Raw genomic sequence first — 27,015 nt, 5'->3', positions numbered from 1 at the left:
ATTGCTGTTTTAATGACGATATGCTGTCACAAAAAAAACAAAAAAACTTTTAGAGATCACTGACAGTAGAAGGAAACCTTCAAAGGCGGTTAACAATGGAACGACGGAAGGTTTTTTTCACAATGAGGATTTCTTTCATTAAATATCACTGCTGTTTTCAACTTTGGCAAACCCAGAATAGGGTTGCAATTCGACAGTGTAAATATCCTGTAAAAGTAACAAGAAATTTAAAGATTATTTATATATGAGTTTATGCACGAAATAGACAACAAGTCATATAAACAAAATTTCCTTTGCTTGAAAAACTAAGTTGCTTGAAAAAAAGTTGCTTCCTGAAACTTTCATAGTTCTTGAAGCTACTTAACAGCAAAATATATCATCAGGATTTACCAGAACAAGACAAAAGGAAGAAACTGAAACAGTTTATGTTTGCATCTAATTCAGAACATCGAGCAATAACTGTACCTCTATGTTCATGGCTCTAGCGGACAGACTTGAATCAGTCTTGTTGCTCTCTAAACATTCTTCAAGCACTTGGAGTGATTGTCGAGATGATTGGTCGAAAAGCCAGCAATTAGCGAGAGCGTGATATCTGAACAGGGTAAAAGTAATGTGCTTATTTGTTAAAGAAACAACATTATTTAACAAAGTATTCACCAAAACTGAAAACATTACTTTCTAAGCCATTGACACAATTTATAGCGACGTTATATATTTGACAAAATACATTAATAATAATACTGTTTACATAGTTTACTGGTAACAAAACAGAACTGGAAAAGTTGTAAACTTATATAAGAAACAATACCCTTGAAATGTCTTAAATCTAAGTTGCAACTTACAAGTTGAAATAACAATGGACATAAACTCAAATGCATCCAGATATTGTAAAAAGATGCACAACATGTATCTTGTAAGCTGGGGAGAACTATTTTAGTTCTCAATCGCATAGCTGTAAACAGTTACAGCTATTTTACTGACAAAGCACGTTTCAGAAGTTGCACTTATTCACTATGAGATGAACAAGTCCATGTTTATTCAGTCCTACAGTAACCGGGGGTTACCTTGGATACTTTATCAGAGTTGAACATAAATTGACAGTCCAAAACACACAAAAAAGCCATTCAATCGAAAAGATGATTGATTTCCTAGGTTTCGTTTTCTTACAAGCTAGCCGTTTGTTCGTCTTCTTTTATATTTGTATGTTTCCATAAATGATCCTAACATTTCTGTGCTATATATTTTCTTTTTTATTTCTCAACCAAATTAATTAACTTTGTCTACCTATGGGAATTACATTATCCATTAATTCACTTGAGATATCTGAATAGGTTATGTTATTGTGTATTATTCCCTGTACCATTGATTAGATACTCACACATTCTCCGAACAGTTGCCTGGTCTTGTAAGTTTCAGCAGTACATCTTGCCTATCTTTTACGTTCTCATGAGTTGGGGGCCAAGCTCCTGAGATTTAAAATAAATGTTATCAGCAATATATAGTAGAAGCATAAATAATGAACAGCGTTGTACCTGTAATCGATCATGACGCCGAATATTTAAAGTAAGTTGGTAAAATACAATTTCGTATTTGGCAATTGCAGCCTCCTCAGGAAAAGTTCGAAATTGTAAAGTATCTTGAGATTCAAACGTAAATCACAGCGATATATATAACGTGACGACTGGATTTTTTTTACGATGCAGGAAAACATGATTCCAACTATCATGTGTTTTCATTATCCGTGTAAAGATCTCTAGGCTCTTATGACGTCCCAATACATAACCACATTTGATGAACTCGTTAATCCCCTTACTTATATGTGCCGCTACTTAGTAATTGAAATACGGTATTGCGCTTTTGTGCATGTAGGCACTTGATCTCATGTATCGTACCACGCTTCACCCAGACATTGGAAAAGAAGTTTTAACCGCTGTAAGCTAGTTTCAGTTACAAATCAGGTAAAGTTATAATTCCATTATACTCATCACTGCTTTTCCAACCTTTCCTAGAGTGTTCCTTGGAGGATTCTCAATACGACATATGTGGAATTTGATGATAATCGTTATGCGGAGTAACATGAGTAAGTGAAGAAAATAGAATACTGTTAAAGCTGTACGTATTTCAAAGTGCTTTACCATATGAAAATATCTCCCAGAGCACGACACCAACAGCCCATATATCACTATATCGGTTATAGACTTTATCTTGAAAAACTTCAGGTGGTAGGTTGATAAACGGAATCGGCCTATTCTGTGTTAAAGAACAGAAAAGAATTTGATAAACATTTACCATTTTCTTGCAAGTTTCTTCATCCAATACAGTAGCTGTATCTCATGTCATCATTTTTCTTTCAATACTTGACCCTTGGGAATATGATAAAAGGGCTTTTTTCAAGTTCTAGTTATAAAACCATAATTTACCTTGCGGAGTTCGTTTTCAACTTTTCTTCCAGTGTAACTTAATGGACAGAAGTCATAAAGTTTACACAACGTGCGTGCTTGATCAATCAACACCTTCCCTGCGGTGATCCCTGGGCACACCCACTAAAAAAAATAAGCAAGAAAAGTCAACGTGTTGGAAAATTAAAACTTATATATAAGTCAAATTTTAGTACTGATCATGTAACTGTTTAACCTCCATTAAAACACACACTTCATCAACATGATATCTCCTGGCTTATTTCAAGGAGTGATGCGAATGTTCAGAAGAATGTGTTTTCTTATCTTCATTTTCATAGTTGCGAGTATTGTAAGTTTAAAGAAGTTTCTTGCATTAAACGAGTTTTTTAAATTATCGTCCAAATAACATTCACAAGGTGACGGAGAACAAGTGCGGGTATAGTTGCGCACTTTGAGTAATGTAAGTTTGGTCAAAAGTTCCAACAAAACCGCCCTTTAAAATTAAAGTTTCCGTCAATATTTGTTTTATTATATTTTTACAAATATAACCAACGTTAAAGAAATGTAAAGGAAGCAGTACCCCATGAGAATGTAGAAAGTGAACTCCACTAGTTATATTCAGCGCAAACCTAAAGAAAGCACTTGGTACCAATGCGTCGATGTTACCATGAAGATAATAATGGCCATATTGCATTTCTAGAAAAGTTCGGACATTTCCTCCAGATAAATGTTCCTGTAAACAGTAAGTGGCACCTGTAAAAAGAAGAAACATTTTATTAAATTCAATGTTTGTTTACAGCCTGTAATGTTAATGTTACCTCAAACGTGTACGAATGTAGGTTCGTGTCTTTGTCGCCAATTAACCACTCACAAAGTTATAGCATTTCAAACATCACTACTTGTACAAAGTCAGCAGGGGCGTCGGAAGCTATTTAGGATTGGTACGGCAGATCTGAGTGTGGCCATCTATCATAATTATCGGGGGGACGTTTGGTAGGTCAAACTACGCTTCGCGCCACCATGGTTGGCGCATAGCGTAATGGAGAAAATTTTGAAAAAAAGTCTCCCAGATTGCAGGAAATGGCACTTCCCGAGCTTGAAAACAAGACCCCTGCCACCCGACTAATCTTCTAAAACACATTTTGAAGTATGTTTCATATTGGTTCTTTATTTTTTGCCATTTGTTTTTCTAAGTCCTACTTTTTTCTTCTTTTTTTTGCGCCGTGAATATTGGTCCGGCGTTCGCAGGACCTGCCGTACCGGCTCCGACGCCCCTGGTCAGTGAACGAATTAAATTGTTTCATCACACATGCAATTACGGAGAAAAATGTAATTCTTTTATGAGCTACCGAGATAGAAACTAACAATAGAAAGAAAACAATAGAAACTTTAGGGTAACATTCACTTTCTATTGTATTTACTTTCCTGGTTGATGATCAACGTCTGGAAATATACTGGGTTGTTTGCAACGCTTGTCGACACAGTATAAGCAAAAGAGTCTACAAATAATATTCTCCCTCTCCCCCACTCCCCACCAAAAAATAAATAAATGAAAACCAAAAAAGACCAAAACGAAAAGGGTAGAGAGAACTTTACTCACTCAGTTTCGTAGTAAATCCGATAAGCGTAACAATGCTGTCGTGTTCAGAAATCTGACCAACATATTTAACGAAATAACTCCACTCGTCCATCGCCTCGTTAGTTCCTGTCGTTGAAGAAGAAAGAACAGTGTAGACTAGAATCATGGCACGTACACGCCTAACGTTCTATAATTTGATTGCTTGAGTGTTTGATGATGGTAGCTATAGAATTCATTAAGTTACATAATACTGCATAACAACAAAGAATAAAGTTGACAGTGTACAGTTGGATTGTTTTTACAGAGATCCGTCTATGTCTACAATTAATGTTTCCTGACACATATGGTTAGATCACTAAATACAGTTTTAAACGATTTGCTTTGACAGATGTCTTATTAAAATCTATGACACCTTACATGAACCATAAGAAGTAGCATTAACTCAACTTGTCACTCCGGAGCGACACTCGCAAACTTTCAGTTACAGAACGTGCATATTTCAATAAATAAGCGTACTTTGTTGGTTTAAATAAAGTGTAACAAACTTCGGGACGCCATAAGTTGATATAATAAATGAGTACCAGTAAATGGTTCCCTACCAACAAGTAAAATTGTACTTCGTAATTGATTTCATTTCCTTATATTACCTGTAGATATGTGTATATCATTCTCGCATCCTAGTTCCGATTTTAGGATCCCTGACCAGCGCTGTCGTGTCTTGCCTTTCTTAAGTTTCCTCTTGAAAGTCACCATGTGTTCCATAATGTGTGGACTTGGTAATTCTTTGTCATTAACAGGTAATGCGTCTGCGTTGCTATTCACTTCGGGAAAATTTAAAATATCATCACTCATTATATTTATAAATGATTTAATAAAATAACAATAACATTACACTAAGCATACTCTTTATTTTATCTGGTCTGAAAATAAAAGTAATCAAGTTGTCCTGCTGCAAATTTCTGTTAAATGGGATAATCATTGAATGACTATGTTTTCTTTCTCAACATGAAGAGAGCTTTAAAATGTGAACGAAATATGTTTGGATTGTGTTTCAAACCAGAGTCCATACCATCTGGCGAAATCCGACTTTCAGACCGAATGTACAGAGAAAACAACTAAATTATTCATAATTTCATCTTTTATAACTTTACAAGGCCGGTAGAAACAATAATGACTTATAGACAATACTGAGTTCTATTGAGTTCCCAAGGAGCCGCTCCTTAACAGACATGCATACTACAGAGTAGGCAATTATTTCGCTTAAGCCTCGATGAAATATGTGTACGGTATCAATGTGTTCTCGTAAACTTATAATTTCGACAATTCTTTATTTTAATTTCAAGCATACTTTGATCGGAGAAATACGGCTTGAACTGATCTTGTAGCTAACCTGCGATTACCCTTAACTCTAGTTTTACAAAGTTTCATTTTTATCCACGCATAACGTAGTATGAGTAATTGTTACATGCGGACTGGATTTTTTCGTCCACATCCCTCTGACCTTATTTTTTTACATTCGGGTTATATAATGTCCGAGGGAATACACATGCGAGCGTTAAAGCACGAAAAAAAAGGCATAATGAAAAAAAACAGGGTGAACTAAGAGTTCAAAGTCGACACACCAGAGGAAAAAATCTTCTGTCCAGTTAGTCAGGATCGGTGTTTTAAAATAGTAGTATTAAGCAGGGGAGTTCCGAAAATAGTGGATTAGGTTGAGACAACACTGTATATTGCCTGTTATTAGATGTTATATTTCATATCTACCTCTGGAGCGGAGCTCCAGAGGCGGGTCGAGAGATTTGGTTCAATGTCGCTGATCTTTGCAGGTTACGCACCCCATTTCACATAAGAATTTGTTTTCAGGATGGTTACTTAAAGGAGCAAGCGTGTTTTGTCGGAGAGAACATGAATATGGATAGACGTATAACATGTATTACGTAGGGAGACGTAACGCCAGTTAAACGCAAAGAAGTGAGAGACATCTACGTTTGTGTCAGTAAATGCTATAGGTCATTAAATTACAAGCGAAACATAAAGATGGGAACCGACATGCAACTTGAAAATTCAAATTAATATATGTTAATGGTAGTACGAAGTTATCCGGTGTCAAAAGAAAGTACTATGTATGTAATGACAAGAAAGTTTGATTTAATTGTAAACAAAAGCAATAGTTCATCGAAATTAGAATTTGACAGTTTTCATAGAAAGGTTACAACCGTAAACTTTATTTCACAGTAAACAGCATTTCAGATTAGTTACGAGATCATTCTCATAGTAAGGGTGACTTTTGTAAAATTACTGCATGTATAGTGCTGTTTCCTTAAGCCCATATATTTCGTTATACTGGGGAATTAAATAGTTATTCATTATATTGAGTCTTTACAAATTACCCGGATGTTCGAAATTCCAAGAAAAAATGTAGATACTAGTAGACAAATTAACCAGCATAGAAGATATATTAGGTTTAAAAGGCGTATAGAGTTGAAACCGTTTATAGAGAAAGAACGCGGTATCGTGAGAAAGGAAATATCATAAGAAAAAAGTGAGAAAAAGAGCGCAAAATTGGAAAAGAGGAAAATGAATTGAAGGAGCGTATGCTTGACACCCAATTAAAAATAGCAGAGGCGAGAGCGCAAGAGGCAGAGGCTCAGTTAAAAAACAGGTGTATTAAAGTTCAGATGACAAGGATGCACAGGATTATAGCAAATTGACAACTACTTTACTAAAACGATATGAGTAAACAGAGGAAGGCTTAAAACAAAACGTTAGTACTTGTAAACCCGAAACAAAGTGAAACGAGAATTCAATAAATGACACGAGTTAAAATATACTCGGATAGGTTGATTCAACTGTAGGAAGTTCAGAAATAATTTTAAACGTTTTTGACTTACTTTTGCTGAATCAATTTGTTTATACTTGCCGAAAAGATATGTTATTGTATATTAAGGAAATGTTAGCGCTTCGTCTGAATATCAGATAAGTATATTGATGGATATAACAGTTGGTACACACACTGGACAGACAACATCAGAGGGAGACAACCTCAAGAGTCAAATAAGGGTAAACGTTATCCGAGGAAGGGAGTAGGATCATGACAGAGCCAGTCAACACGACCGTCAGGTAATACAAACTTTATAAGTAATTTGTAAGTAATTTAGATAAAGGATAAATCTATCCTGTTATATTTGTAGTATACATGGGCATTCGGCAAGAGAATATCCTAAATGTAACACTTTGGCTCTGATGATTAACAAATGATAATTGAAGAAACCAGAAAATAATCTTTGTGTAAACGTAGATAAAAATACTGAGAGTAGTTTACAGGTAGGTCAAAGCAAACCGGAACCGGAGTTAAGGTTCCGTAACAATTCTATTAAACAAAGTGACGTCAAAGCATACACCTAAAGCAATTAGTGAAGAAGATAACAAAGGTAACATAACAACGACAATAATGACTAGGAATAAAAAAATATAGACCTTTGACACTGCTAAATGTCGTAGAAGCTGACAAATTAAATGTTATCCCATACATTCTTAAGAATAAACAGTGAGAAAACCATGACCCTAAAGAAGTAAGAACATCGGCTGAATAGGAGTTAACTCAGGTAAGAGACAAATGCAGAACAAGTATTGATTCATAGAAGTGAGGTCGATAAACACACTCATTAAAGTAAGCTAAATATTAAAGGACAAAGGAGTTACTTAAACAGAATGAAAGAAAGTTTGGAGGAATTTGAGTTAAGAAAATCATGTAGTTTTTCCCTCCATGAGCCATACAAGAGGTATTTCTAAACTCTCAACTGCCATCACAGATATAGATACGCTCATACACGATACATTGATTTCAGGAGTTTTTATATGCCGAATCAAATTGTCTATGTCTATGTAATTGTAAATGTATTCTACAAAATACAATGTAATCGACGTGCTGGTTGCGTGTGAAGCTCTAGGTTGATGTTTGAGTTTGATAGTTTAGTCTTCAGTTTCTTTAGTCACCATGTAAGTTTAAATAACTGCATGTAACTTCAATTGATATGATTATGTCAATCGTTAACCTATCATCAATAGTTCGTAAAGTAATGGATTATGATCTGTTTCGATTACATAATAAAAGCTCCGTTTATTGTACATTAAGGGGAATATTGTGCTGTTACTTTCATAACGTTAAGTGCTTACTTTCCCATTTAATTTTTATGATTCCTCTATGACCTTTTGCAGTGTAGTGCAATATGTACTGATATGTAATAGTATACATATTCATTTATTTGCACAGTAAGTAACAATATGTATGTATGTTTATGTGTTTGTATCCATTTCTAGACTACATCATCAAGAAATCAATTTAATTATTATTATCTGCGGAAATTCAAATAAATCAAATCAAACCAAATTAGAAATGCTAAAGGTAGGATATTTGTATGTAAAAGAATTGTCAACTGATTTGTGGTAGGGATTGATTTTGTACCGGCATAAACTGTAGCTTTCTTACCTTGTGACTTGGAACTGCTCCTTCTGACTTGGAACTGCTCCTTCTGAACTGTTCCTTCTGACTTGGAACTGCTCCTTCTATAAGACCGAGAGCGAATTGCAGAGCTACAAAATAAAAACAATTATTTTTTTTCAACTAAGAAACTTAAATCATTCCACATTATTTTGTTTCAAAGTAATGGGAAAGTCAGTTTGATAATATGTTCATGGGAGTGTCATCGTCTACGCTTAGTTTAAGACATCAGAACATAGTTACTTGAAAATATAAATACAATTAACTATCTAGTTCGATATTTATAAGTCTTACTTAACGATGTTCATTAGGAGGAATATGAATGGAACCCCAAACCTCTAGTCATCTTCCTTTTCTCAATCTGTACAGTGATGTATCACATAATGTGAGGTACATGCTTTCAGGGCTGCAGTCACTGGGGGTATAACTGATGCTAAAAATGAATACTATTAATTAATATACAGAATTGATGTTTAATGTTGGAAATTATACCACACTTGTAAACCTACATTTACGGGAGGTGAGACATCGCACCTCGCCCTTCAAACCACTCGATAGAACGGTTATCGACCCGAATTTATGTCAAATTCATCAAGGAAAGAGCAAGATGGCTACGGTCATCATGTGATTGTTAAATATAAATTAGTCTCTCTTATGTTATCTTTATTTCTATACAATTACTTTAAACATAAATTAACGTGAACAGCTGTTATGCAGCTAGAAGTTATCATGCGATTTTATTTTCAGTGACATGACTGAAACTGAGGTAACCTACATTTTGTATAATATGGTGGTTCCTTGACAAGCAATGTAAATGTTAAAGAATATCCAGCACATTAAAGAAGAAAAAAATACATTACCGAAAGTTGATTCCATTTAGTCGACGGTGCAAACTTATTTCTAAAAAATAAAATGAGAATATTAATAGAAAGGGCACTAATCAAATGTAGTTCAAATCAATGTATGAGTGTATGTATGAGTGTAATCTACTATATTGTACCTTTTTGCACTTGAAACTGCAAACTGAGAATTTTTTGAAATTAAAATAATGCTCCAAAACAATGATCATATACTAATCAAAACTCTGTCAATAGGGCTTTGGTGAACTGCTCTCAAATGAGTACCTGAATATAAGCTTATAAACTTCTTGAATCGGAATGATGATTCAAATATGATATTTTGTTTCGTACTTTATATCTGTATTATAAATTTGTCTACGTGATTTGAAAAAAAGTATTAATTGCTTTGAATCTTACCTCTTATGACAAATAACAAAACTAATGTAACGATCACAGCTGACACAATCACAAGAATGTAGTTGTCCATTAATAATTGGATGACAGTTTCTGGTGAAGAAATTACAGAAGGAATGAAACAGACTAATTTAGACATTTTTACACATAACAATGTATAAGTATTATATGTATTCTTGAGAAATTGTTCAAAACTGCAAAAGTGCATGTTTGCTCCTTTTGGGGAATAAAATCTTAACCTTTTTCACTTTTCCACTTTTTCCTTAAAAAACGGCACTTTGATAAAATTGTCCATTTCTTAAAATAAGTATCAAATCAAAATGTAATTGAGTATTGCTCTTTTCCCTCTTCCACTTAAACTTGTAACTTAATTTAGTTTAAAATATTGTGAGCGTTTCTAAAAATATAGTCAGAATTACGCATATTATGATAATGCCATAACTTACTTTTTATGTTTAAAACAAGATCGTGCCCAGATACAGAATCCCCTTGTGAGTTGTTGGCGAAACATCTGTAGTTGCCTTTTTCGTCTCCCTCGATAATCGAAATATTGAAATTCCAAACGATCTCTTTAGTCAGATTTCTAGATTGTTTATTTGTTGATGATACAGGTTGAATTTCCCAGCTGCCATAGGAATCTTCTTTCTCAATGTAGGTATCGGGAGCAGGATTACCATCTACGGCACATGATACAACAAAGTGATCGCCTGTAGTTAGTTCAGTTTCAAGAGCTGAGATCATTCGAACCGATGGTGGATCTGTAAGAATATGTATAGGATAAATATGTGATGAATTACATGACATGTTTAAAAGAAGTTACAATTTCAACAATTGACATTAGACAGTGATAAAAAAAAGTGTTATTAACTGCAAAGCAATTTTAATAGAGTTTTTGCTAATATGATTCTCTCTAAGCATTGTCAGTGAAATTGACAATTTAAAGCTGGTATACAATGCAGAAATGAGTATATGAACAATTCTCTGTTAGTTGATTATTTACGATAACGTCGAATGTACACGAGAACAGCGATATTTCGTATGGATTTTTAACTTTTTCTTTATCGGCTTTGCTTCCTTCCTTGATCTAGCGCTGTTAGTGAAGCTTACTCCATGAAATGAATGACACTTAAGAAAACATCATCAAATAATAGAAGAGAATACCTTATATCAATCAAGAAGAGGAAATATACTTTTCGAGCAAAATAATACATTGAAATGTTAACTAAAACCGAGAAAGATTGTTGAGAGAAAGACGAATATTCATAAATTTAATGAAAGTTATTAATGATAACATGATAGCAAATAATTGCTGAAGCTTGCATACGATACGGTATATTTGCTATCGTGTTATTATATATTCAGTATCACATATTTGTATCATTACATTTTATATCATTTACAAGGTTTACTTACATCCTAGTTCAACTTTTACATGTTCTGTAGATACAGATGGATAGGTTCCATTAGATGTTCTACATCTCACGATATTATCATCACGTTTTTCGATTTGATATGAAAAACTCCAAGTTTGGGTTGCTCCATCTCTTTTAACCAAATTCCCATTTAGTGAGATTTCCCACATTGCTTCTCGTCCATCGCTTACATTCATAATTTCCATGTAAGCTGCAGTGACAGGTGGAAATCCGTCTGTCATGCAAGTGATATTGATAAAGCCTTCCAGATTTGTAACTAGGACATTGTGTGGTTTCGGTGCTGGTCCCCACCATACGTTAACGGGATCTGTGTGACACATGATACAAATGAAAGGTTTATACTGATCGTTCAAAACGTTTAAAACATTTCACTGTGCAATGATTTTTTAAATTAATAACACTTGTACGTTGATAATAGTTAACACCCATACCGGCACTTGTTAATATGAATTATGATTTTAGCGTACTCCTCAATTCAAAGCATTAAGCTAAAGTCATAAAGTATTCTCTTTTGCCTCCCCCCCCCCTCCCCCTATGGGAAGACAAACACATATATTCAGAATAAGTAGGCATTATATATCTCAAATATGGACGTCAACAATTACTCATAATAAATTAACTAAACTAAACTAAACTAATTAGGCTTTCTGTATCTCATTCATGGACGTCAACATGTTACCGGACACCTAAGGTGGATTGTACATTGTGTGTGCTAGGTACAAAGATTAACAGACTTACATGTAACTTGTATCAGTGATGATACTGAGTAATTCAGTGAGTTCTGAATTAAACATGTTAACTGTTTTCCATGATGTACACGATTAGCTGTAAGTGATACAGATTCACACGCTGTAGCGTTGTCTACATCAATGCTTGTTTTATTTGTGTCATGACCTTTAACCAGAACTGTGTCACCGATTGACCACACAAACGTAGCACTGCCGGGTAAGTCGTTGAATCGCACACAACATCTTGCAGACATACTTTCGTTTTCCTTAACAGTTGATAGTTCTGTAATATTTGGCCCATCTAAAAAGTAAATAATAAAAAAAGATCTAGGCTATAAACCATTGCATATCACTGTTTATGAAATGTCTGAAATACCTGTAAGCAATTGATGTATTATAGCAGATCGCATTGATGAAGTGACCACATAAGAGATGAAAAGTATCCCACCTTGAACATAAACGATCCAGTTACATGTTTCAGATGTGCCTGCCTTTGCAAAGAATCGGGAACACGTCACTAGTCCAGCATCTTGAAGAGACAGGTTCATTATCTGTATCGCTGCATATGTTCCGTCATTGTAGATTGTAGAAACAGCTGTCCCCTCCGTCTTTGTTAATCCTTCTTCTGATTCATGACTTATTTCACGAGAAATTCCCCACTTCCATGCAACGATAACATAATCCCCAGCTGATTTGAAATTACAATCCAGGTTGATAATGCCGTTGATCGCTGCTAGTGTAGTGGGCATGTCTTTATTAGCTGTAACGCAATCGTTCGAAGAATTAAATGGAACCCATTTACAGTGAATGTTCTCCTGAGTAGATACTAACATTCAGTGTATTGATTTGCAACCTATTTCATATAGCAACGTCAACATCTCCAAATACATGCCACGCAATTGGACACAAGCTGAATATCATTTTGTAATTAATCGTATTGTATTCATTAATCATTTATCATTTTTCAACCTAAACCCATCTGAAAAAGGTTAAATGTGATGACAACTTACCTTCAGCTGAAATATACGCCACCCTCAATTCTAGTGCCATGAAGAAAACAATGTAAATGTAAGTCATAAATACAACTCCACTGGAAAACATGGCTGTCACATGAACGAACTGAGGTCATCTACAGATTAAGATAGCTTCAAAGTATCGAAATGATTCAACTATATTATTAATTTCAAAATAAAGATAACAATCTTTGTGCTGATATTTTGTTTACTCTGCTGCAACTAGTTGTAAATTAGATAACTAAAGTTACACGTAAATGACAGCAGTCTTGATTTATTTCCTCAATCGATTTCTGTTCAAAGGCAATCGATTCGAAAGTGAAATTTAATTGTTAAAGTAAAGCTCTGGTTTACGGTAGAATGAAATCAGTCTTGAATTATTTCCTCAATCGATTTATTTTTCAAAGACAATCGATTCGAAAGTGAAATTAACTCGTTAAAGTCAAGCTCTTGTTTACTTTTTTGCAGATTGAAAGTCGATAGCGTCCTGGTCAGAACTGAAAATGAAATACCGCAATTCTAAAAGAGCGATGAGCTGAAAGAATTTTTGTGTTTTATTGCTGATAAGCATTATACAGAGTAAACTTTCGGGATAATTAACCTTATGAAAGATTCATTTTTATGATGCGATTTGAACAATGATAATTAGTTTACATTGTGGAATACATCGATGGTGTGTAAATAAGTTAAAGTGGACAATATGAGTTTTAGATTCGACAATCATTCCAAATCCATCCTACACCCAAATTGATATAACAAATTGAATGCAGTTTTTAGACTAAGTATATTAAATGTCTGCTCAGAAATAACGTAAATATTAAGAACAGGAAGCAAACTAATTTAGTTTAGGCAACTTTACTATCCTGATTATTCGGTGTTGTAGTATTTAAACTGAAGTTTCTATAGCTTAAGTGTGATACACAGTACAAACTGTACGCAACAAACATCGGTTCCTCTATCAAACAGGTAATCGTAGATCTGCTATTACACGCGAGTCCTTTACTTATATTACGGTGCGTCATCATAAACTGAATCTTGAGGAAATATTAAAACGCTTTTACAGAACATAAATGCAATACCCTTTATGATCGTTACAGGCTAAGGAAGAATGCAAATGAAATGCAATCCCTTAAATATGATGTCAATCGACTACACTACAAGCTACTCGATCAAAATGAAACTTGTATTGTATCGTCGATGTATTCAAATTGATCATTTTTTCAAATACATATATATGAGTACATCATAAAACGAATAGCAAATTGGATCACTGGGGCACCATTTTCCTGTTCAAAATGTTTGTGACATTCTAAAAAGATATTAATTAGTCCAACCCTCCCCTCCAAAAAAAAAATAAAAAATACAATATTAACAATAACATTAACGACAAATTCAATGTAAAACAGGCGCAATTGCCTGTGTTAAATATCTGAAATGTGTATCTAGATGTTGCTAGATACTGTTACCTAATTTGGAAATGACTTACCGGTCTTCAACGTGTATTGCCCAAGTTTTTTTTATAATTATTCTTTGGCCACCCTTTTTAATATAACTCAATATGTCACGTTGCTGTTAGGTGACATTTGTTGCCATTAAGCGACATAGCGCTGTGCTATACTATAACCCAATTGTAGACGTTGTTGGTATCAAATTTGCAATGGGAAAGGTAACAAACCTGAGTCATGTTGGTAAGCGGCTTCTTTAAGAAAATCATAGTGAAAATGTTGAAAAAGTCCGTATTCAACTAATGTCCCACTTTAAACTTGCAGCTTTCAGTGTAGACACTCATGTGAGTCAATAATGTATACTGTCTTGAACAGTTGTAAAACTAATATTACCAACAAGTCGACCAAAAAGCTGTTGTTTATCTTGTTTATAAATAAATTGGCGGTATTTACAGTAAAAGCAATACAATAAATTGTGCAAATATAACAATGAGTGTGTATGTGTTCCCGAAAGCTCTGATTATTCTATATATCTTATCTTTGCTTTAAGAGAGACCTTGGTACACTACGATACAGCGTATCAGTTGGTGCTGAGCTTTGGTGCTGTTAGACCGATACAATGAAATTCACACTTTGGCTAGTCACGAAGAAAAGCACTGCGATGTAACACTTTCCTGAGTTTACAGGTGGGTGATTAGCACGCTGTGTACATTTTAAAATTCCCACACTCCCACTCATTTACTTTAATCACATATTTCGAATAATTCAATGTGCATTGAAAACATGCTTTTGAATGATATCAGCTGAAAATGCTATTGAGTCTCATTTTGGCATTATACTTCTTTATTGTTATTTAGATAATATACACAATTTAAATATGGGAATAAATTGATGATTGATAGGTTTATATATTATTCTCGAGCATTTGAACGAGTTTAATGTATATTGTTAAATGTGTATTTATTATGTACTCATTTCCATGAAGTACTTTATATACAGGCATAACTTCCAAGTACTATCAGAGAAGACAGACACGTTGAAAGAAGCCGAAACTGGCCGACCTTTGAACATTTGAATGAGCGTAAACTCACTTTTCTTGACGGAATTGTCTGCGTAAAAAGAACGCATTGTGGGAACTGGTTAGCCAATAGATACTGATATTGTCTCGTGCGTTACGTCATTTGCTAACTCTAATGTAACAAGTGGACATTTTTATTTTACCAATCATCTATAGGTTATGTTAATTCTTGAGCAAGCGCTTTACTGTAGTAGGTCAAAAATCTATTCGCGTTTAACCTCCACGAAGTCCAAACTTATAATCTACAATAGAACATTAAAGTGTACATCATTAACACTTACATATGGCACTGTATTAGAATACAACTGTCCCGAAAGTCTGTCTTAGACTATGCTAGTACTAATTGTATCTGATAAAATAAATTTGAAATGAGATATTGCTCAACTGACCAAACGAGGCTAGCATTAAGTATCTATAAATGCACACATTCTAGCTCATAATATTCCAATGTACAATATATCGATTGGCAAGCTATATCCGTAAAATAATAGCAAACATACATTGGTATTAACTCAACGTTAGTACTAAAGAAATGTATTGCTTTTAAATTGTTTTTTTCTATACTTAGACACTAAAGAGCTGGAGCCAATACTTATTTATGTATTCATATACATTTAAAGTGCGCGGTTGTTGAACAATTTCTTCATTTCTAGCTCGATATTAGTAAAGTAAGGACCTAATGTGCTTATGTGTACTATCTTGCCGTTTATTGCCATCCATTTTACGTATCACCAAACTACAAGAATACTACCCGTGGTGTATGAATAATAAAAACAAATTGCTGATAGCAGATGTTTAATATTATACAACATTTGTGTATATAACTAAAAATCAAAAGAGTAAACCTTGTACAAAGGAGAAAAGCTTTGGAAACAGGTTTATTTCATAAAAAAAACTATCGGATGCAATACAAGGAACATTCATTTTTATATAAATCATAGTCAGTTAAGAGTAATCTATGAATGTAAGATATATTGATTTAACGAAAACATTAACTAAACACATTACTATATAACATATGCTTATCCGATTCACATATTGACACTTCAAAGGTTTTCGGAAATTACTCTAAGTCCGTTGAAATGTTTATTGGTCTAAGATTGCTACTTTTTTACTGTGATGTTATCACGGTTAGACCTTCAAACTTCACTAGCAAACAGTGAAAAGGCACACGTGCTAAATATAGATGTGTTGAAGTAAGTATTTGAATACTCCGGATCAAATATGTGTCCTCTACTATCCACAGACTGATTAAATTTATTCAGTAATACAGATTACTAACGTAAATTTTTTACACCCAATTAAAAGTTTGTATGCTTACAGCAATGATACATTTCTTTCACATGTTAAGTGCTAACTGAATTATAATAACAATATGTTTTTAATTAATCATATGTGATATGTTCTTTGGTACAACATCAATGGTGATTATCTTTTTAATTGTAGTGAGGAAAATACTCAAAGTTGAATTATTTGCAAGTAATTAAAACTTGTATAGTCAGTATTGCGAAGTTCGCCATACTGCGAAGTTCGGGCACCCTAAGAAATACACGATTTTCACCATGAAAACCTACAGGAAGAGCCAAATTTCACCAAAAGTACGAAGCTACAGTTATTTTCTCTCCAAAATGACCCGTGTGCAAGAAATTACTTACATATTTGTCAATAAAATGACGAAGATCTATGAAGTCTGTTATAATTACTGAAAGAGCAACAGCGCCACCAATTTTTACCAGCGCCACACTGTAGGTTGCGTGTCCGAACTTCGCAATACTCTAGCAAGAAATACCAGTTCCACAATCACGAAGAATCTTCTTGGAAAACAACGTGAAAACAGTTTGCAGGAAAGAAAGTTTGGCCGTGTATCGTACTATAACAAAATTCTCTCACCATATGAAGTATATTTTCAAATGATTTATACCAGAAGATTTAGTTTTGGGGTGTTTTAAGTCTTAAGTGGCCGAACTTCGAAGTCACCATCCTACTATACACTTTAAGCCCGTTCCTTTTTGTCACTGGATTATCCACATTTCGGACCTGTTGTTTGAATTACATATATTTGTGTTTGGTTAAACTAATGCTTGCCAAGTGTCAAAGATGGAGACAATTTGGAAAGTATGTTTAACTATCCATCAGCCTTAATAGAAGATTATCCTTTCTATGTGACCGTTCTGAATACCACCTAATCATCCATGTCCTTCCATGGATGATATTCTATTTGAAAGTAAAGTCGTATTTTACACAGCTATCCTCGTCGGCTGGGATACTTAGACATCTGTGTAATATCTGACACGCATTCCTTTAACTCCTTCCTACACGATATCCTAGACATTCCAAAACTTTCAGTTAATCCCTTACCGATCTGTTTTCAAAGTCTAAAATATGTAGGGGAACGTAGAAATGTTTCCTGACAAGTGATATCTATATCTTCGCTAACTCAACCATAATGTTGGCATTATATAAGACCACATGAATGTTATAGTACATACAAAAAGGTTCACCCTTATCAGCGACTTAAGTTCCATAATCTATAGTTCTAAGTTCATTAAAAAAACAATTTAAGTATCACATGTGTCCATTATAAAACATTAATATGTCATTGCGGAATCTTTAACTATGAAAGCTATATACATGACTATTACTAAAGATTTGATTTAATGTGTTTATGTTAACCACATAAACATTTTTTTCTATAATATAATTTGCAATCGGCAATTCATTTCTGGAATCTTTGTCATCGTTGTATCTTTACTGCTTATCCTTTGAATTTATAAAGGGGAGAGAAAATGAGAAAAATCGTCGTGTGATGTTATTCTAGGATCAACCCATATAACATTCTTCTTATAGGATTAGTGTTTAACGATTGGATAGGTATGGTTCAGGATGGCCAATGCTAATGGACGGCATATTTGTTTATCAGTGCATTATACATCATGATCAATTAGTTTATGAGAGTTAATTAAACCTAAGGCTTATTAAAGTCAAAGACAATTTACTACAAGCATTTCGTTACCATGTTCATGTGTGATTATTTGGCACGGAAATATATTTTTTGGGGAAAACGTGTGCTCTTCATTAGTATTTTTTAATCAAAGAATGATCCTACGAATAAGCAGGAAAGAAGTGTATGGCCTACAACGGGAAAATTTCTTCGATAACTTATATTTAACAGTTAAGGTGTAATAATGATCTTGTTTTTACAACTCTATTTGTCTTGCTTCCATGCACTAATATGCACGGTATTATTAATATTAGGTGAAAAAATACTCACTTTTAGTTCAGCAATTTCACTCCTCATTGCGTCTACAACACTCTTTTTCTTTCGAATGACTTCCTTTAGGTTAACAAGAAGTATAATAATTCATAGTAACCGTTTGAGAATATAAAATGGTGATAAATGATGATGACGGTGATGATGCTGATGATGATGGTGATAATGATATAATGATGGAGATGATTATGATGGTGGTGATGGTGGTACTGATGATGATGTTGATGATGATGATGAAGATGATGATGATGATGGTGGTGATGATAACGGTGATGATGCTGATAATGATGGTGATGATGATATATTGATGAAGATGATGATGATGATGTTGATCATGATGATGATGAAGATGAAGATGATGATGATGATGATGGTGGTGATTATAACGGTGATGATGGTGATGATGATGATGGTGGTGATGGTGGTAATGATGATGATGTTGATGATGAAGATGATGATGGTGGTGGTGATTATAACGGTGATGATGATGATGATGATGATGGTGATGATGATGATGATGGTGATGATGATGATGGTGGTGATTATAACGGTGATGATGGTGATGATGATGATGGTGGTGGTGATGGTGGTAATGATGATGATGTTGATGATGAAGATGATGATGATGATGATGATGGTGGTGATTATAACGGTGATGATGATGATGATGATGATGATGATGATGATGATGATGATGATGATGATGATGATGATGATGATGATGTTGATGATGATGATGATGATTATAACGGTGATGATGATGATGATGATGATGATGATGATGATGATGATGATGATGATGATGATGATGATGATGATGATGATGATGATGATGATGATGATGATGATGATGATGATGATGATGATGATGATGATGATGATGATGATGATATATATTCTAGTGTCATTCCCTTACCTCCAATTTATTTATGTTGTTGTTTTGATCCTGCATGGTTTCCTGCAAGTAAGAAATGGATAACAATAAATATGAAGAAGGCAACATGGCATATATGCAATTATGTGAATTGAATGAGTTTATTAAAACATGAAACTATCAAATGATTGTCAGTTAAGGTAAAGGGACTTTGGTAGTGCAATTAATTGTCTATACTTTGAAAGACCATCTAGTCATACTTGCCTTAAAGTCTGAAATCTTTTCCCGTTGATCTGCTATAGTGTTGTCTCTAGAGAGAATGGTTTCCTATAATTAGAAATAAAGCGCGGATATATTACAGAAAGAAACAACATGATGTACTTAAGATAGTCTTCAATGCATGCTAAGTGTAGTATTTTTGGTTATATTTATGTATCACTTCCCTTTTCGGCTAAAGTTGTGTTACTGTTGATAAAAATAATATAGTAGAATATGTAGCGAAACAGTCCCTCAATTGTTATGGTTTTCGAAAATAAAATATATAGTCGCAATCAAACTGAAACTGTTTTCTTAAGAAATACGTCATACATTGTGACTCAACATGATTCTTAAGTGAGCGTAGTTTAGTCAACTAAATTCCCTCTGTAGACTTTACCACAATACGTCTTCCTCCTTTCCATTTAGACATTTACTGAGCTGTTATCTGCCTCCTTATGTATAAATATTAATTATAACTACCTTCAGCTGTAAAATGTCTTGTTTGTTTTCCTGAAGCAACAATAAAGAGGGAGAAAACAACTCAACTGCAATACTGTAGTTGTATCAATAATCACTCAATAACATGAAATAATGTATCCATGCTAGCATTGACACATTTTCCTGTTTTATTCGATACCTCGTACCAAGAGGTATCATTTTACAGAGTGTATAGTAGGTCTATGTTGAATGAAAAAATATGTAAAGTACCATATACCTAAATTTATCCATACGTTATTAGTCCTCAAATGATAATAAACCAACATTATAACGTTTTGTAAACACAATCTTAATAAACAATTGAATTTCGAATGAAAAATGTTCAGATATGTTAATATGATCACACACTTTATTTTACGATGCACCTTTTTCATTCCATGTATACTGTAATGAATATAGTGATAGTTTAGGCTATCTTGTATAAGAAGTATCATAATACAAATGCTGCTCGGACACTCGGATTCATTCAATTAGCTTCAAATGTTATTGAAAACATTTTTCAGGGTTGAATTAATAACGTATAAGTGTCTCAATGACAATTTTTATATTTGACAGTAAATTAATTGCTAATTTAATCCGTCCCGACCACATCTGAGCGATAACACAGTTGTTGTGACTAAATATTATTCCTCATTAGATTTACACATTTAAAATTAAATATATTACCATTAAAACTGTCTCTTGCTCTCTGTTTAAAGCTACTAATTCTTCTTCGTTTCTGTTTGAAAAATAAACAAATGTTACACTAGGAACCTCGATAATGACGCTCTACATTACAAGAAAGTCCGATTTCTGTTGATGACGGAATGATCAAATTTAATCCTAAATACCAGATGGTCATCAATTGGTACGAGACTGTGTAAATTACAGCATTCTACATTCGTCTTTTTTTCTAATGTTTAACATTTGAATAGACAATAAAATATATATTTAGAATAAATATCGAGACCATTAATATTTCGTTATGTACATATAAATTAAAGCGAAACAAATCAAGTCATAAACATATGCGTAATATGTTTGGTGTGTAAAACTTTGTTTGGAAATTATATCTGTGACCTGAGCAAGTACCATTATGATATGCTTGATTTATCTATTCTTTTATAGAAATGGTGGAAGTCATGAAGACTGCATGGAATGACACATTCGAAATTGTAGTTTCTTGATTTTTTTTCCTGACTGTAGATATAGTAATTTAGTAATAGTAATGTTGAATTATCATAGCTCATCTGGACAGTTGAAAGTTCAGTGATAAATTTGTGTTATGTAAAAATTCAAGTAGAAACTTTCCCTTAAGGTGTGGTAAATTTCTGAAAATTGTGAAAGCCAAAGCCGATAATAAATTGATATATTAAGTCCTGAAGGAGTGAAAACTATTTGCTAATGTATTTTTGAAGAAAGAAGAAACATCAAGTTAAAATACATCAAAAGTTTATAACAAAAGTTTATAACATGAACATTAATTGTCTGCCTAAAGTACAGGTCATGAGCAATATCAAAAGTCAATGTTTAGCAAATGTATACTTTTCAATATATCTGTAAGTATTGACATTTGTCCTTCCATCCACTGCCAATCTCACCAATCTTACCAAAACATGTTGCACTGTATGTTATAGCTTATCCCTATCACGTTTCTTATGCAAATATAAAAGGAACTTACTGACTATCAGCATGGTCTTTATTTCTTTGGTGCCATCTCACTGAAGAAGAATTGAAGGTATACATATCAACTGACTGTTAATGTCACCAAGCGACGAAGTGCAATAAATAGAAAGACGAATGGTAGATTTGTAACGTTTACTGTGTTTATACAGTATTTAGTCCGTTGTAGACATTTAATTCAGAATTCAAGAACTTATACATACCTCGCATGAATACTAGAACAGCCATTAAGATGATACACAAGATGGTTAATATCGTTATGGCTACGACCGTCCAAACTGGAAAATATTCCTCAGTAGTTGGTAGAACTAGCAAAAGATTAAAATAAGGTAAAAGTAAGGGATCCACTGCAGTAATGATAAAAAACTCGATAATAGTCAAAATTGTCTGATAAAGTAGGTACCAATGTATGATTGGATGCCAAATTACTTTTACCTTTCGTTTGAAGTTGAATATGCGCAAATCGTCCGTAATCATTTCTTCTCTTTAGATCTACTGCTTGACATGTCAATGAGGTGGGTCTTTCGTAGCGGATCCGAACAGTACTTGAAAGTTCTATGGAATCTTCCTCATTGAGATTTCCGTAGGTTTCTTCTGAGATGTAATCCGTGATTTCCTTAGATCCATTAATAAACCACTTCAGTTTTGTCGATGCTGACACGTTTTTAGCACTACATATAAAAGTTGCTATATCTGAAGGTTCTAAATAAGTTGTACAACTAGACTCATTTCCACAACTGTCAATGCTCAACGCAAACTTAGCTCGAATTGCTGTTGGAGAGAATTCAAATGAATAACCAACAGAAAGTAAAGAGAGAATCTGTCGACATTTTATCAATAATAGTTGTGTGAAATAAGTGGTTCAATGCTTTAACTGATTTGAAAACCTTAATTTGTTTGAATCGCCTGAACAGTTATTCACATATAATTTTTTATTAAACTCGTACGTATTATTTACTGTTACATATGTTACACTGGTAGGTGTGGTGGAAAATTAAAACGTAAATGTCCATTATAATTGTTTCTAGATAAATCGTAACAATTTATCAGTGTTTTAGTGTTGTTTAAAGCGAAAAATTATCACAAGCGTGCCTCAGAAAAATCTTTCAAAAGTCTATATTCGACTAGATTAACGAGCAGTAATCTTTTGATCACTTATTAGCTTTATTTTAAATTAAAATATTGTCATTCGTGATATCTTATAGGTCATTTGTTTTGTTTTCTGTTACATAAAACACAAAATTACATTAAATGAGCTTGTTATAACATATGCTTTGTTTTCACAATAGTATGATGCATTAACATTACATAGATTGGCATCAAGCATACTCAAATTGAGAAGTAAAATTAAAGATTCAAATTTCTCTATGGATGTCTTTTAGTTTAATTGATCCTTTAAAATGTACATTCAACATTCTTCTTCAAAATTGTGACGTATTAACATATGTTATACACTACAGTCATTACGCTATTGATAATTTAACAGTTGTAACCCTGTCCAAATGCCAGGGCACAGTCATAAGTAAAACAAAACATATCCTACTAGTAATATGTTCTCAGTGTGCCACGCTGACGTCACACATGTTTTGTCAAGTTAACTTATGGTAGAAGCTGTCCCAATTTCAACTATCAATACCTATAATATACAATATCAAAAGTAGCATTAAATATATCTGGATGTTAAGTACACGTGGACTCTTTCTCAAGTCAAACATAAATTTAACTCTCGACTATTATTTTAAAGAAATGATTTACCCTCGACATAAACGACTAGGCTTCCGTGACATTGACTCTCCTTTGATGATATCCTGCAGTAGTACCTGCCTTCATCACTCATAGAGACATTTTTGATAACAAGACTGCCATCTGCTGCGACAGTAAAGTTTTCAGAGGTATCATCTAAGATCCCACGAACAATTGAAGCAACTTCACGGCTGCTGTTATATAATTCCCCTTTCCTCCAAAAGTATGAATCCGCTTGGCCTCTAACAACACACGGTATTCTACCAATGAGTCCTTCTTTCATCACCAAACTTGGCGAATCTGTAATTACTTCGTGATTAATAGCGGCTGCAAGATGAGTAAACATTAACATCAAAAGTAGAAAAGTATTCGAGGAACTTAAGTTATAAGAGAGAAAAATGATCAATTAAGAGGGTTATGGTAAATAACAAGATATTAAGTATTTGGGTGTTTATTTGCTTCAATTTATAACTGATATTATGAAAGTAGTACCAAATATAAGGCATCTACAAGAAATACGTATGTCAGTAAATCGTATGTCAGGGAGAGCAAAGGTAGCATACAGGAGTTCTACATTTATTATGTATTCTCTCAATCTATTGAATAACAATTTATTTGAATACATCCTTCTGTTTTGCTTAACCTAGCTTGTGTTCGCAATGCTTTGTAATCGTAAACCTGTCTGGGAAGCTAATTCACTTTACTTAATATTTTGCTCTTGTCTCACTTAGGTTTGTCGTTATCTCTTCTACATATTTGTAAGGTAAAAAGAATCCGGTATGAATTGAACCATTTTACCCGTTTACTAAATACAATTATGTACACTATTACTAACCGATACTCGACAACAGCAATATCACGATGATATAGAAAACTGAGAACGACATTCTGACGGTGGTGTTGTATTTCTGCAAGTAAATAGAATATTATTTAGCAATTAGCTGTAGAAAGTGTTAGGTGTGAAATCCAGCTGAAAGTTATAATACCTTCTAATGCACTCAAGCTGAAAGCAGTTGAGTGCATTCCAATATGTTTACGAACTATTCCGATCATTGGCAGTGACTTTAGCTGCAGGGGGGGGGGGGTGGAGATTCCAATCATCTCTCGACTAATTAAGGTAGGGGCTGAATTGTTGTGGAATAGCCAGAGAGGAGTAAAGCATTTAACTAGGAGGGGTTTGTACCCAAGTCCACAGTTAAATATGTAGTCTAGGGTTTCTCCCAGAAAAACAAATAAACGGGAAATAGTTGATTCGGACGCATATTTATAGTATAATTTAGATTTATACAAGAATGCCTAAACGTAGTATTGTGGTAATAAGTAACAATAAACACAAACAGTTTCCCCGACTGATCTATAAAGTATATTGGATCTTAATTGGAGGGCCTGATTCAATGAAGTATTTCAAAGAGGAGGGTTGTACCAACTGATGCCATTTCCCATAAATGATAGGGCTGGGGTAATCCCGCCAAAAAACAAGTCAAAAGGTCAATTTGAGGCATATTTGTACTATAATTTAGGTCTATATGTATATATTAAGTAGCTCTAAAGTGAAGGCTGTGCCAACAATTCACTAATCAACTAAGAGTTTAAGACATTCTCCATATTGATATCGGTATGGGTCTGAACATTTATAAGAGGGCCAGAGGCGAATGAAGGATTTTATAACAGAATTGGGTGCTGCCTTGAGGTCATGGAAGCATTTACCTAAATATCAGGTTTGTGTGTCTTGTCCAGATTTTATTTAATTTCAAACGTTAAATTGTGCATTCTGAGGAAAATTTACAATATAAATTAGGTCTTTGTTAGTAGCTCTAAGCACAAGGTTCATCTGATAAATATTGTATACGAACTTACGTAATTTGCACACGTTATTTATTATCACTGGAGATATTGAGAAAAAAATGAGTTCAAAAACGTTAAGTTTCATTTCTATGATTTGCCCAAAGTGTCGGTTGACATTACTTATTTAATTTAGAAATTTTAGGGTATCGTGTTTCGTTTATTATTCAGTATCACTCCGAGAAACAAAGAGCATCTTAGACAACAAACGATGCCTTCCGAGGCAATTGAAAGTACTCGATTAGCTATTGCTTTGAATGAAAAAAAGTGTGAGGTTAAATGTGGTTACGGTGCACTATACGCACCCTCTGGATCCACACTTTAGGACGAACGTTGTTTTTTTTCTACTGAAGATGGAGATGCCACTCACTATGATTTGTGCACTTCATGGAGATTATTCAACAAGATATAATTCGAATGATATTCAGTCATGTCTTTTCTGAAGAGACTGCCTCATCATTTCACCAAAGGAGACACATTAGCCATCCCTTTTATCGTTGCAGACTGTACTTATACTGAATTATCCAAATGTCAATTTGTTCGATAAAGTCCTGCTATACATGAGTTGTTGCTATCTGTTTTTGGAATAACCTAACTTTAAATATGTTAATATAGCCTATTGACTTTCGATACATCTAGAAGAAAAGAAGACATATCTTACCTTATTGTAGTATTCGTCTCGTTTTCTTTATGCGCAGCACTGTACCTTCGTCATAACGGAACGCACATACCGCTTTCAACACAAGGTGTTTAAGGCAAATGTAATCCTTTACACTGTTGTTTTCGGGTTATCGATGATTTGGAACTTGAACTTTACACTTTATGCTGTTTAAACGGTTCATCTTAATCAAACAGATTCCTCCAGACTTGAACGTGAACTTTGTTAAGGTGCAATATATATATATATATATATATATATATATATATATATATATATATATATATATATATATATATATATATATATATATATATATATATATATAATAGAATAGCAAACACCAATGTGGGTGCGGGATACTATGACAACTTGATGCAATACATGGTGGTCATTGTGTTCAGTGTTTATGGTTATTCCAACGGGAAATAAGCCAGCAGGATACCCAGTCTTGAAATGCTTCAACTAATTATGTGTGTGTGTGTCTACACGATAAATAAATTTGTGCAACTTGTAATGTAATGTAGAAACGATAATCGCAAGCAACCAAGAGTACAATGTCATACAAAATAATGACTTTTAGCAAGTTCATCCACATGGAATTTCATAACAATTTAAATTTTAGAAGGAGTTGAAAAGTCTCAGTTAGACGTGTTTAACGGTTAAATGAACAGACGTCATTGGATTAAACTGCGTTAAATTTACACTTAACTGTTTGTAACAAAACTTGTATAACATATAATGTGTAGTGTAGGCCGAACGAAAGTGAACATAGCACAA

At 33.7% G+C, this 27,015-nt stretch overlaps 2 protein-coding genes and 1 long non-coding RNA gene across 3 annotated transcripts in view; all 3 read right to left on the bottom strand.

Annotated features, from left to right (window-relative positions):
• Nucleotides 1-47: 47 nt before the first annotated feature.
• On the bottom strand, nucleotides 48-13,378 carry LOC139977292 (uncharacterized). The gene is made up of 16 exons (XM_071986576.1): nucleotides 12,904-13,378; nucleotides 12,342-12,653; nucleotides 11,904-12,194; nucleotides 11,146-11,472; nucleotides 10,179-10,490; nucleotides 9,736-9,825; nucleotides 9,340-9,379; nucleotides 8,468-8,571; nucleotides 4,626-4,799; nucleotides 4,000-4,104; nucleotides 2,980-3,152; nucleotides 2,421-2,543; nucleotides 2,136-2,250; nucleotides 1,379-1,466; nucleotides 466-592; nucleotides 48-207 (listed from the first exon to the last, which is right to left on the bottom strand). The coding sequence occupies exons 1-16, from the start codon at nucleotides 12,992-12,994 to the stop codon at nucleotides 139-141; spliced, it is 2,541 nt and encodes an 846-aa protein (XP_071842677.1). The 5' UTR covers nucleotides 12,995-13,378; the 3' UTR covers nucleotides 48-138.
• A 2,911-nt stretch (nucleotides 13,379-16,289) lies between these two features.
• LOC139977141 (uncharacterized) lies at nucleotides 16,290-26,349 on the bottom strand. Its single transcript, XM_071986253.1, has 12 exons — nucleotides 26,239-26,349; nucleotides 24,571-24,643; nucleotides 23,748-24,062; nucleotides 22,428-22,763; nucleotides 22,196-22,300; nucleotides 21,991-22,030; nucleotides 20,997-21,048; nucleotides 20,313-20,342; nucleotides 19,839-19,901; nucleotides 19,617-19,658; nucleotides 18,701-18,763; nucleotides 16,290-18,189 (listed from the first exon to the last, which is right to left on the bottom strand). The coding sequence occupies exons 2-12, from the start codon at nucleotides 24,620-24,622 to the stop codon at nucleotides 18,178-18,180; spliced, it is 1,110 nt and encodes a 369-aa protein (XP_071842354.1). The 5' UTR covers nucleotides 24,623-24,643; nucleotides 26,239-26,349; the 3' UTR covers nucleotides 16,290-18,177.
• The window catches only part of LOC139977143 (uncharacterized), a 37,290-nt gene continuing 26,564 nt past the window's right edge, over nucleotides 16,290-27,015 (bottom strand). The window contains exon 2 of the long non-coding RNA XR_011796445.1: nucleotides 16,290-17,413. This is a non-coding gene — a long non-coding RNA (uncharacterized lncRNA). The remainder of the gene's footprint in view (nucleotides 17,414-27,015) is intronic.

This window comes from Apostichopus japonicus, chromosome 12 (genome assembly GCF_037975245.1).
Source record: "Apostichopus japonicus isolate 1M-3 chromosome 12, ASM3797524v1, whole genome shotgun sequence".
NCBI lineage: Eukaryota > Metazoa > Echinodermata > Holothuroidea > Aspidochirotida > Stichopodidae > Apostichopus > Apostichopus japonicus.
This window is presented reverse-complemented; position numbering and strand designations above follow the sequence as displayed.

Bases quoted from the DNA above. Each gene is read 5' to 3' on its own strand.
- LOC139977292 (XM_071986576.1), bottom strand. From the start codon at position 12,994: ATGTTTTCCAGTGGAGTTGTATTTATGACTTACATTTACATTGTTTTC. The intron at 2,251-2,420 runs GTAAATTATGGT...TCTTTAACACAG, and splicing joins TTGAAAACGAACTCCGCAAG to AATAGGCCGATTCCGTTTAT. The intron at 593-1,378 runs GTGAGTATCTAA...TACCCTGTTCAG, and splicing joins GGCAACTGTTCGGAGAATGT to ATATCACGCTCTCGCTAATT.
- LOC139977141 (XM_071986253.1), bottom strand. From the start codon at position 24,622: ATGTCGTTCTCAGTTTTCTATATCATCGTGATATTGCTGTTGTCGAGT. The intron at 24,063-24,570 runs GTTAGTAATAGT...CTCATCTTGCAG, and splicing joins ATTGCTGTTGTCGAGTATCG to CCGCTATTAATCACGAAGTA. The intron at 22,764-23,747 runs GTAAATCATTTC...TCTCTCCAACAG, and splicing joins CCTAGTCGTTTATGTCGAGG to CAATTCGAGCTAAGTTTGCG.